General features: G+C 42.5%; 1 protein-coding gene across 1 annotated transcript in view; it reads left to right on the top strand.

Annotated features, from left to right (window-relative positions):
• The window catches only part of MSX2 (msh homeobox 2), a 37,831-nt gene extending 25,338 nt beyond the window's left edge, over positions 1-12,493 (top strand). The window contains exon 2 of the mRNA XM_086931571.1: positions 9,468-12,493. Coding sequence (XP_086787697.1) covers positions 9,468-9,889 — 422 coding nt within the window. The 3' untranslated portion in view covers positions 9,890-12,493. The remainder of the gene's footprint in view (positions 1-9,467) is intronic.
• The last annotated feature ends 810 nt before the right edge of the window (positions 12,494-13,303 follow it).

Genomic DNA, 13,303 nt, shown 5'->3' with positions numbered 1-13,303 from the left:
ATTTACAAGAACCGGACAGTGGATCTTCGCAAGGGAATTGTATGCAAAATACTTTATAATCGCAATCCTATTGTGAGAATAGACCTCTGATGAGCAATAGGAAAGTCCTAATTTTTACTTGAATGGCAGCCCTTACATTTCCCTCAAAAAGCCTTAAATTCTTGTAGGAATTCCGCATACTAAGAAAGAAAGCCCTGCACAATGTCTCCCACCCCTAGTGGTGAAATAAGTGGCTGGAACGTCTGTTTGATTAGTCCTTCTCTCCAGAATCACCCTACAAGTATGGTATGGAAGACCACCTCAGCTGACGGTCAGGAACACCTTTGGAAGACCGCCTTAGCTGAAGGTCATTAACACCTTTGGAAGACCACCTCAGTGGAAGGTCAGTAACACTTTTGGAAGACCATCTCAGCTGACGGTCAGTAAAACCTTTGGAAGACCGCCTCAGCTGAAGGTCAGTAACACCTTTGGAAGACCACCTCAGCGGAAGGTCAGTAACACCTTTGGAAGATCACCTTAACGGAAGGTCAGAAACACCTTTGGAAGATCACCTTAGCGGAAGGTCAATAACACCTTTGAAAGATCACCTTAGCGGAAAATTACTCCGGCAGACATCGCTCGGCAAATAAAAAAAGGGAGACCAAATGGAGCGCCCGGGCCAAATGGAATTCCACCTATGCTGTACAAATCAGATGGAGATTTTTGGAGTGCATCTTTGGCCCCAATATTTACCAACATAAACTCCACTTTGACGCTTCCTGACTCATAGCATGGGTCCATCATAAGTCCTATTTACAAACATGGGAACAATAACCATCCAAACAGTTACCGTCTTATTGCTCTGCTTGATGTTGAAGCAAAAAACTTTGCAGGACTTATCCTGAAGGAATTATCACCTTAGCGGAAGGTCAGTAACACCTTTGGAAGATCACCTTAGCGGAAGGTCAGTAACACCTTTGGAAGATCACCTTAGCGGAAGGTCAGTAACACCTTTGGAAGATCACCTCAGCGGAAGGTGAGTAACACATTTGGAAGACCACCTCAGCTGAAGGTCAGTAACACCTTTGGAAGACCACCTCAGCTGAAGGTCAGTAACACTTTTGGAAGACCGCCTCAGCTGATGGTCAGTAAAACGTTTGGAAGACCGCCTCAGCTGAAGGTCAGTAACACCTTTGGAAGATCACCTTAGCGGAAGGTCAGTAACACCTTTGGAAGACCACCTCAGCGGAAGGTCAGTAACACCTTTGGAAGACCACCTCAGCGGAAGGTCAGTAACACCTTTGGAAGACCACCTCAGCGGAAGGTCAGTAACACCTTTGGAAGACCACCTCAGCTGAAGGTCAGTAACACTTTTGGAAGACCGCCTCAGCTGACGGTCAGTAAAACCTTTGGAAGACCGCCTCAGCTGAAGGTCAGTAACACCTTTGGAAGATCACCTTAGCGGAAGGTCAGTAACACCTTTGGAAGACCACCTCCGCAGAAGGTCAGTAACACCTTTGGAAGACCACCTCAGCAGAAGGTCAGTAACACCTTTGGAAGACCACCTCAGCGGAAGGTCAGTAACACCTTTGGAAGATCACCTTAGCGGAAGGTCAGTAACACCTTTGGAAGACCACCTCAGCAGAAGGTCAGTAACACCTTTGGAAGACCACCTCAGCGGAAGGCCAGTAACACCTTTGGAAGATCACCTTAGCGGAAGGTCAGTAACACATTTGGAAGACCACCTCAGCTGAAGGTCAGTAACACCTTTGGAAGACCACCTCAGCTGAAGGTCAGTAACACTTTTGGAAGACCGCCTCAGCTGACGGTCAGTAAAACCTTTGGAAGACGGCCTCAGCTGAAGGTCAGTAACCATGATCCAAGGGATTGACTTGCAGAAGCAGAGAAAGGAGATCCATCAAAATAAGAAGAAAGACAAGGAGAGTAACTAGAAAACTATCATTGATAAGTAACGGGTAGAGCCATAACCCACCTCTAAATATAGTGTTGTACTCAATAGTGCTTTCAACAATAGACAGCTAAGCCAGTATGTAGGTGAGACTCAAAAAAGGAGGCGCAATATGGGTTCTAAATATAGTTTTGTAGGATAAAGATTTTCTTTTCAGGTGACTTCTTATCAGAAAATGTTTTTGTGTAAAGTTCTAAAAAAATTGATTTTGTTCTGAGAAAACAAACTCTGTCAAGTTTGTTTTAACTTAAGTTTTGAATCTCAGCAACATTGCATACTATATGCTTCGAAGTTAAGTTTGAAACTTTATCCATTCATAATGTATACATCAGCACATATTCCAGATATGAACCAAAAGTATATGGCTGTCAATGCAATATCTGAAATATTATATGCAATGATCTGTCACTGTAAGTTCTCATGCAGCACCATTCACCCTCTGTGCCGCTCTGTGGAACCATGAATTGCACGGCGTACAGTGTTTCTGTTCAAAATACTTCAATCACATAAATACAAATGGTAGATTTCACGTTTTTGAATATTGCAGCAGGAGCAGGGTTTATTTGTACCTAATGGTGTGCGAAAATGCACATTTCTTTCTTGTAAACATTGCAAAGATTTATGGAAAGTGTACAAAGGTTGTACACTTTTCAATTTTGTACATTTGGTTGCCTTTTGCCACTTTATTTGCACATATTGTTATTTAAGAGAAATAGAGTGAGGGATAGATACAGTGACGAAATGGATACAGTGAGGGAATAGATACTGTGAAGAAATAGATACTGCAAGGGGATTGATACTGGGGCGGGAGGGGGGAAGGACTTTGTGGAAATAGAGGGCATATTAGGAGAGCACAGAATCTAGTAAGGGATGGAGGTGAGCAAGGGAGGATATTAGTGGCGGATTGGAGCATACTGGTCCGGGGTGTGTGCTGGGAGTGGATGGGTACCTGGACACAATGAACGCGCCATGGTACTGCTAGTCAACAGCTGCTGTGAAATGACGTTGAATGTGGAAGCACACTTGAACACACAGATACTAGGAGGGGGCAATGTAGATTAAGGTGAATACTGGTAGTGGAGAGATACTAATTGGAGGCAGATAATTTGAGCTGATGATAACTAAGAGTGAGAATAGACAGTGAGAGGAAGAACCCTAGGAGCGGGTGCATACGGGGAAAGGATAGGTAACCGCAGATGACACATAATGGGACTAGAAGAGATTGGAAAGGATGGGATCTTGGGTTGATGGATACTCAGAGTGGACGGATACTTGGAGGAGAACACTATGGGAGGGGTGCGATATAGGAAGGGAATGCATCCTCAAAATAATGGAAAGAGGGGGAAACTACAGACGGTGAGAGCGAATCGGCACAGAAAAAGGATGAAGCAAATGAAAAATCGCACACTCACATCCTTTCGGAGGAATTTTTGTTAGTCTAGGCGCATCACCATCGAAGATCTGGAACTGCATTCCCCCTCCCAAAAGCTTCAAACTACAGCTGTTGTTGTAGAGTCAATCCCATTGACTCGTAGTAAGAATAAATCAACACTACACATGTTTCAATGTTCTTATCCCATGGTAGAGCAGTAAACAGAGAGTTCCTTAGCCATCGTTACTTTTAAGTCTTGAAATTGTATGTTCTATTCATAACAAAGTTTCTCCAGCCAACACGTTTCTTTCCTTTGATATAGCTATGAATCATACATGTCTCTGTGAACACCAGTACCTGAAGCTCACATATGGCCAACTTCATACATCAAGATGGAAGTTTCGATTTCAATGCCAAATGCACGGTTTGTTTTCCAGTGTGAATGTATGAGGCTGGGGTAGTCGAATTGAACCCAATACATATCTCCAGCACATGTTAAGGGAGACACCATCAGAGATTTTTAAAAAAATGATGCTTCGTCTCTGTTTACAGTTTTGATATATCCAGTAAGGACTGTGGGAACACACAGTCTGTTTATTTGTGCTTATATTGTGCATTCCATGACTGGTTAATTCAGAAAGAGGGTTGAAGTTTTGTAGGACAGATATTGGTATGCTTTGGATAATGGGACATATGTATGGACGGACACATTATGGGAAGGGACAGATTGAATAACGGAAATGCTTAATTGAAGTTCAGAATTCTAGAAAAGTCATGAATATTCAGATGGAATGGCTATCATGAAGAGACAGATGATGGGAGAAGACTGCCTTTGTCAGTGAAAGATACCAGAAGAGGGAATTGCAGAGTGAGGGCTCTGGTGGATATATACTAAAATACATCTTCTCAAGTGAGGAAGGCACTCATAATAACCCTAAAGCCCTGGCGGAATGTGGGATACTGTGATGTGTGAAGTCTATGAATGATGGAGGAAATGAGTTCCTACTCCAGTCGCATTATTCACCATCATCATATTTGATCTTCAGATCATTGGAAGTGACATCACATGGCCTTTGACCCCCATTCATTCACAAGAATTGATACCATAACGCCTTCAACTCTGATTAAGGTACAGGGAATTGAAATAAATAATAGCACAATATAGGTAAAAGTATTAATTCCAAACGCTTACAGCACAGGCAAAAATGCAGGAGATGTAGTCAAATGAAAGAAACTGGAACAACTGATGGCCCCAAATGATTCCACGGTGTCTGTTATTTGGCCACAGTGTCAATTAATGGTCCACATAAATCCTATCTGTTCCTCTGCTTCCCGTGGGTAAGGGGCAAACACATGCTCTTGTCTCTGCTCAGCCAAGAGCAAGTCTCAAAAGAAGGCCCTTTGGAAAACAAAGACTGTAAGACATGCAGGGATCTCAAAACACTAGTTGTTTCATACAGATATGACCCTATGATGTCCAGAGATTCTTTGAAGTTCGGGGTATAGGTATAAGAGGGCATGAAAGCTATTGCCACGTGGACAACGGACAGCTACCACCAGCTGAATGCTGATAAGATGGTGATTATGTTGTTTGGTAATGCCAAGAGATTTTGGTCCAAGGATTGGTGGCCAGCGGACTTGGGGACTGCCCCATCCCTAAGACGGTGGTAAAAAGCTTGGGTGTTTACTTAGAACAGACATTGTCTATGGAGGACCAAGTGTGGGCAACCATCGGGACTTGCTTCTATATGTTACGCTTGGTACTCAGAGTCTTCTCTCTCCTTCCACTGGCTTTACGCCAAACCTCAGTGTAGGCACTGGTGGTGTGTCGCCTGGACTATTGCAATGGGCTTTTGAACCCTGCCAACGAATGTTTGCTAGACTACAGGTTGTATAAAACACGGTGGCACGTTTGGTTACATATATGCCTTCTAGAACGGCCTCTCTTCCCCTCCTACAGTAATTCCACTAGCTGCCCATCTGCTGGAGAATTATATTCAAAGTATGCGTACAGTCCACAAAGCCTTAAACGGCAAAGTACCTAGCTATTTAGCGCAGAAACGTATTCCTTACAAGCCTAAGAGAGATTTACGCACATGCATGAAATCTCTTTTCACTAGTCCCCGTGTGAAGAAATCGCGTTATGGTGGCAAAGTGATATCTTATAGGGCTCCGTTGCTGTGTAACTCCTTACACCTTACTTTGCGCAGCTGTGAGGATCACTTGCGCTTCAGGATACTCCTGAAAACAATATTCTTTGTCGTTTAAGTTTCTGTAGCCCTAGCACTGCCTGTTTGGACCCCCTCGGGGGTGAGTCCTGCGCTTTATAAGTTTCTAAAATAAAAAAATAAGTTAGATGTAAGAACAAGACCACTGGAATTATGCTGCTTTGGCTGACCGTATTATGTGGCAGTTTTGACATGTGTCATATTTTCTCATTTCTGATTTAAGATGGATCCTAAGTTTATAAAAAAAATACGATTTGGGTAAAACCGCCTCTGATTTAACACCTCAATACAACAATCAACAACTAAAAGCTGACAAGTACATTTTTTTCAGAACATCTTTTGCAGCCAGAAACATATTTTGGAGGGTAAAATCCGAAAGTCGCTCGGCAAATTCACATCCTGGTGGAAAAAAAACAGTGTCCTTAAAATCACGTTGTTCCAGTGCCTCTACCTACCGCTTATAAATAATGCTCCCTGTGATCTGCACGGGGCTGCTGACAATTGAAATCAGCATCTCAGAGGCCAACAAGGCGTCTTCATGGTTCGGCATCCTTGCATCGAATAAAATGCGTTGCACCATAGAAGCTTCTCGATTTAACAGTGCGGTGAATTTACTTTACCAAAAAACAAAACCAATGCTTTTTTATATGCAAAACTCAACCAGCTTTAATTTAAGAAAGGTGGCAGTGTTTATTCCAAAGGATATGGTTGGCATTTCTGCTGTTTTGTTGATTCTTTGTTGTCTTTCTTAATGCATGAGACAGGTAAAGAAAGCAACAAACATTAATACTGAATCATCATATAGTGATGCTGAGTCACTGTTGTTGATTCCTTTTCCACCTCTTCGGAGTTAAGTAAATCGTTGAAACAGTAAAATAATTTTGCAACTGAGAAAAAATCTATGAAAACACTGGCTCAGCATTAAATTAATGTTTTCGCTATTTGTTTCTTTATAGATATATATAAAAAAACGAGTCACCTGCAGTGAACAAAATCAAAAGCATGCAAATGGGCTAAAGCATGAACACAGTTGCAAACGTTGTAGTTGCTGCCAAATGTCACTTCTAAGAGCGAAAAGCCAAGTTTTGCGTGGGATACCTTAGCCGACGAATTATCATTGCCGCACTATAAAAGTGTGTGAGAAAATTAAGACTATCTGCCAACCTTTAGTACTGGTGCTGCTTCTAAAATATTGACATATGTACAACAATGCCGGTCTTATTTTTGAAGTTAATGGTGCACATCTCGGCTTGTCTGAGCCACAAATATTAAAAACATGCCCAATGTCTGAGATATGAGCTGTATATTCTGGAAGGACCCCCCTTATCCATCAAGACTTTCATCTCTGCTCCAGTTTAGCAAAGAGCTGAAGACAGACCTTTTTTAAAGAACACTATATCACAGTGCGGCATAAGCCCGCAGATACTGTTCCAAGACACTTGGGCATTATGAACCAAGACAGCTCTCTGATGCCTTATGGCTAGGTTTGGGCGCTACAAATGCCACATACATACATACATACATACATACATACATACATCATTATGCACACTATTGTGTCAGAATAGCCACAATTTCTAGGGAAATACCTGTTTTCACAGTTCCAAAGGTAGATTCATGCTGAACGTGGAATGTATGGAATAGTCTTCGATGTGGAAACTATGGATTGCACCTTCATTCAACAATTCAGTAATTTCACTCACTTTTATTACAGCGAAGAGTTTGTCTATCTTTTCATGCTTTGCTGCACTCACTGTGATTGCGTGAAGCCTATATTCACATTTTGAGTCCTTAGTTCCCTCAAAGTGTCATTCAGTTACTGAAGCAGGTACTCTGTGGTGGATGGACATTTCTTAGACAATAGAATTGGAACTGGCTTGGTGGCTTGGAGAACCCCACAGCTGATGTGGGCTAGTATTTAGAGGCCCTGGTTGCCCTTTTCCCCATTTCCCTTGGTTCCTTCCTGGGTGTCCATAGGTTGACTGGCTGGAGTTTCCACGTGTGAACCAGTGTGGCTGGGCGGCTTGGCCTGTTCTGGTTGGCATGGTAAGATTGTCGTCTCCTGTTGTCTCCTGGCCCCATTATTGGAGCCAGTACCCTCTTGCCACAAAGAGAGGGTAGCTGTGACTATTGGGCCCACATTTCAGTAAGGGAGTGTATTAAAATACCCTTCCGTTTCTTGTTGTTCCGTGCCTCACCTGAGATATACTACCACTAAAGTTCAGTACTACTCCATGTAGGCAAAGCATTGTCACAATACCCTCTCACTGCGACTATGTCATAGCCACTACCTCATTTCTCCCTGTCCTTCTTCTTCCCTATACCTTTTTGTAATAGCTCCTACCTTTTACATAGCTGTCTTTGTGCTATGACGCCCCCTGATCTCTCTCTCTCTCTCCATATGCCAGCTTGGCCTCGTCCCATCCAGCCAGTTCCTTTCAATACTCCAGCTCAAACTTACTGCAACCTTTCTATGCCCAGGGCAACTGAATTTATGCAGCAGGGGATGATCAAATTATGTGGCAGAATTGACTGAAATCAGCAAGAAAAGGCAAGCTATGGGGCATAATGTGGTACATTTTGTGATAGCATGTGTAAAAATGATATAATAAAAAATACTAACACCATCTGGGCTTTGCGCATGGAGAAATCACATAATTTAGTTTAGAATCACTTCAGTTTAGAAGTTGAACTTTTATGTCATCCACAGCTGGATAAATAACTATATTTCCATAGCACCAGTTAAAACGTGAACACCAGTCTAAGACTGGGGTTCACAAAGCCAAGTCTTACAGGGTGCAGACATGCGTAACTGTTTGTTTCATTGCTGCTCTCCAGATACATAAGACCATTGGAATTATTGTGATGCGCCCTTTCAATGAATGGTGTAATCACAGGAAGGTGTGGGGCCTAGCAGTTTGTGATTTGTTACAGGAGTATGAGAGGGTGTGTGAGGGCATGGAGAGAGAGTTGTGATGAATGACAGGCATTTTGATAGGGGGTACCAGTAGAGAGGTGTGATGAGAAGTTGCTGTGGTGAAGATCTTGAGAGAAAGGCATGTGCTGAGGGAGGGAATGAAGCAAGAGATGATGTTTGGATCTAATGGGTTTGGACAGCGGAGTTTGGCAAAGGAAGTATCCGTGGGCAGTAGAGTGTGTTCAGACCGTGAGGTATTACAAGATGGCTGTCACAAACGTGTTGCCTAGTGAAGTCTACCTCATGCGTGGGGCAGTCAGACAGTGGTTATAGGGAGACTGACATGGAGTGTCTGCTCGAATATACCACTGGTGATGCGTGATGGTTCCGGGACGGAGAGCGGCCATGAGGAATGAGGCAAAGGTAGCATGTGGCCAGAATATGGAGTGATGTGATAAGCTGCTTGGCAACAGTGTTTTGAGACGGTGGAAAGTTGTGGCTACTGATCCTCATGTAAAGAAAGACCAATGTGAGCACTATTTGTGATTTAAGGTTGGAATTGGGATTTACTGGAGAAACAATCAAGGTGGCTTAGTCACATACTTATCTGAATAATTAATATAATTATGGATTATATTTAAGTCCACGATGATATGTGTTGCTCGCAGTTCACCGGTTCTAGGTGAATTTAAAATGATGCTCTTTATAATGAATACTTATTAGCAAAAAGAGTTCGAGCACTAGAATGAAATTTGATTAAGGGGTTACAATAAAAAATCAATACATGTTGTGTGCAATGCCGCCTTCTTCTAAAAAAGCCAGTGAATACATGAGACTATTCTAAAAAGCACACGACGAATTATATAAGAAGAATTGTGAATTAAATTGTCAGAAGTGTTTCAGTCTGTGTGGATAATTGTAAACATATTGTCAAGAGTCAAGGAGGTTTATACTTCCATGTTAAGTTTACTATCTAACAGTCTCTTTTAAATTACTTTGCAGGACACCTGAGCCCTTCCACATGCACCCTGAGGAAGCACAAAACCAATAGGAAACCACGGACCCCTTTCACCACCTCCCAGCTATTGGCACTTGAGCGCAAGTTCCGACAGAAACAGTACCTGTCCATTGCGGAGCGAGCTGAGTTCTCCAGCTCGTTGGCCCTCACGGAGACCCAGGTAAAGATCTGGTTCCAAAACCGCCGCGCCAAAGCCAAGAGACTGCAGGAAGCAGAACTGGAGAAGCTCAAAATGGCCGCCAAGCCCATCCTGCCTCCTGGCTTCAGTTTGCCTTTCCCCATGAATTCTCCTCTACACGCATCCTTGTACGGCTCCTCCTACCCCTTCCACAGACCAATGCTCCCCCTTTCACCTGTCGGACTCTACGCCACACCTGTAGGGTACAGCATGTACCACTTATCATAGGAAGAATGATAAGAGCAAAAAAAAGACATGAACAGCTGCGAACTTATTGACGAATAGATTGTCTTTCTTTCAAAGTGCAGCCAAAAAATACTGTCCATTTTTCAGTCATGTTTCAAGAAAATGGACATCTGTGGCCTGGGGTAGAATGTCACATTGCTGTCGTGGTTCTTCCGCGAACAAGAGTGGAAAGACCGAAAGGAGACGCCCCAGTCACTGCCTGGATAGTCTCCTTGAACAGTGGATGGGGGCACACCTCAAGCAGTACAAGAAACAACATCAGGGAATGAAAACAAAACTATGTATGTCGTAGCTGACCCATTTCATTGCTTCCAAGACAAAAATACAAAGTGCCGACCAAAATTAGAAAAGAAAAAACCCTGCAGAGAAGACATTTGAAGGCAAGACATTTCTGCATATATGGTGGGAAAATGCCCCTCTGTTTTGTTTTTCGAAGCAAGGCCCAAAAACTTGAGAGGCATAACAGGGGGTATTGCAACAAGGGCTGTTGACAACAGGAGGCAAAATGGAGGACTGGTTCCCAACTTCCAGTGCTCCACCCAGAATCTTGTTCGAATGGCACGGTGGGACGAGGAACCCTGTCCGAAAGGCCTTTGCGCTTATGTGAGGACGAGCCCCATTTTCAAAAACTTTATTCCGGATGTAGCTTTTTTTATTATTAAAGCACCTGTATGGCTCTACACAGTCGCCATGTTATACCGTCAAACGAGTTCTCGTCTGCATCTCTAATGACAAAATAAAATTATTTAAATAAATGATACTAATCATAAAGATTTAGTGGGCGGCTGTTTGATGGGTAATGGTTGAGAGATCAAGTTCATAGGACATGGGATTTACATAACATTTCAGAGTAATAAGGTATGTGCTCTATTTAAAACGAATATAAATAACTTGAATTTCTATCCATTATTAGATTCTTCCCCTTTTTTTATGCATTGAAATCCCGTTTTTCACAAGTAGGCGACAAAGAACCAGGAAAACAGTACTTGTAAAAAGAAATAACATTATTTTCACAGCTATATCTATTTGGGTGTTTAATAGTTGACTCACTTGTACACGAAAGAAGCTTGTCATTTAGAGTTCTATAATGGTAAAGTCAGACAGGGTGTCGATGAGTGAGAGAGAAAGACACCGAGAACGTGAGAGGTAGACAAAAAAGCGTGAGAGATATGCGTGTTTTAATAGAAGTGAGAAGGATGAGAAACTTTGGGGCATATTTACAATAAAGTGGCAAAGTGTGTCGTTAAGCCAAGAAAACTAACGACTCTTGGTCACTTTAGAAACACGTGGCTGCACCATCTTTACTAGAATATGGTGCAGCCCTGTGTTTCCCCCTGCGCTGGCGCTAACTTTAGCTGCCTAGCGCCAACGCAGGCACCCTTTCACCATAGTGCAAGTGTGCCTGTGTTGAGGGGATGATTGTTTATGTGCAGGAAGGACCCCCTTCTTGCACATAAACAATCTTTGAATGCTGTTTTGTAACGTCTATGTGTGCTGCTTAATGAGCACACATAGAAGTTGCAAAACAGCATTTAAAAAAAATGATAGTTTATGTGCAGGAAGCCTTCCTGCACATAAACAATCACATGCAATTTGCTGTTTCTATGTGTGCACAAGGCAGCACACATGGAAACAGCAAAAGCGAGGAGAAGTAAAGCATTTCTTCATGTTTCTCCTGTTTAAGACCAGGTTCTCCCTGGTCTTAATTTTGGCACTGCCCCGTATTTACGCTGCCCATGTAAATAGGGGGCAGCGTCAAACTCAATGGGTGTTGCGGTGGAACGCCCGCCCCTTTCACAATAAGTACAGCCTCAAAGGTTGCCTTATTTACAAGGCGTAGTTAGGCCATGTTAAATGGCTTAACACTGCATTGTAAATAAGTCGATGTCCCTATCGCCACCACAACGTCACTGAAAGTGACATTGTGGTGGCGATAGGGGCTTGTAAGTATGCCCCTTAGTGTGAGAGCGCAAGGAGGGAGGAAATGAAACATGTTTGACATAGAGATGTTCATCTTTGGTAAAACGAGAGTCAGAAAAGAGATGAAAATACGGAGAGACAGGCCTACAGATGACAAGGCAGGGAGGAGAATAGGGAGATGAAAAAAGTCATAATGAAAATAGAAGAAAAGAAAGTAAGAAAAAGCAGGTACGCAAAAAGAAGGGGAAAGGGTGGAAGAGCCAAGAAGGATGAATTTTCTGAAATAATCTGTGTCTAATTTATGGTGCGTTCTATGGACGTCTGTGAGTAACTTGTTGCCAAGTGTGCCAAAATAGTCCGATTTCTCTCACTGTTTCTCCTCAATAAAGTATTCAAAGAAATAATAGTTTGGATTTTTTCCCCCCTATTGTTGGGGAACTTAATCTTGAATGTGTGTCCAATCATGTTGTCAAAAAATGACAAATGCAAGAACTGTATGGTCGGGGTGGACCAGTTTATCAAAACCTGCCACGTCTATTGTCCCCTCTATTTTACAGTCCCTTTGAAAGGGGCACCTGTACAATGTTATATATTTTATGGAAGAGTTATTATTTCGTATATCTCTGTTGTTTGTAATTAAATTAAAATCTTGTCTATGTGCCTCAATGTTGAGTCAAGTGGTTATTATTTGCTGCCGCCCCCCAACCAAAGACGGATCTTTCCTGGATCTTGTGCAAAGGGAATCTCACTAGCTTTTTATCATTTACAAAATCATTATACATTTTTCAGGTCAAGTTCTCTGGGTCTTGCCCTGAGTCATGGGACACTGCGCCCTTTCATCCTAGGAAATCTGAGAGTCCTTAGGAAGCAACTCTTAAGAGAAAAAGTCCGCAACAGAAAGTTGTCCTTACCTAATCCTCCAAGGCTGGACTCAGTGGTGTGTGTGGGGTGGATCTAGGTACAATAACACAGTATTCATAGATGAAATAAAGTAGATATGTCCACCCAAAGCTGTAAGTAAAAAAAAAAAAAACAATAATATGTCATACTGGTAAAAGAAATTTACAGTGCAGTAACCAGGAACTAGAAAGTACATAACAAAATCGACAAATGTATTGAAGGAATATGCTTCCTTATTACGCATGCCTTCACCCCACATACAATTACAACGCGGCCGTTACAACGGCTGTGTTGTAACAATGCATACCATTACCCCGCAAGTTGTAATAACCACTTGCGGAGGGGGGCGCTGGATGTTGGAATAGTGTAATTTACAATTCCAACTCCAGTCTGTGCAACAGTAGGGATTTTAAATCCAACACCTTCTCCCCCCATGGTATGCGTCGTTACAACGTGGTCGTTGTAAAGACCGCGTTGTAACTGCATGCAGAGTGAAGGATTCATTGTAAGGGCTGTTTTCTGTATTGAAGCAATGATCTGGTAATCTCACAATGAGAACATATAATCTCACCTAGA

The sequence above is a fragment of the Lissotriton vulgaris genome, chromosome 7 (genome assembly GCF_964263255.1).
Source record: "Lissotriton vulgaris chromosome 7, aLisVul1.2, whole genome shotgun sequence".
Taxonomy (NCBI): domain Eukaryota; kingdom Metazoa; phylum Chordata; class Amphibia; order Caudata; family Salamandridae; genus Lissotriton; species Lissotriton vulgaris.
This window is presented reverse-complemented; position numbering and strand designations above follow the sequence as displayed.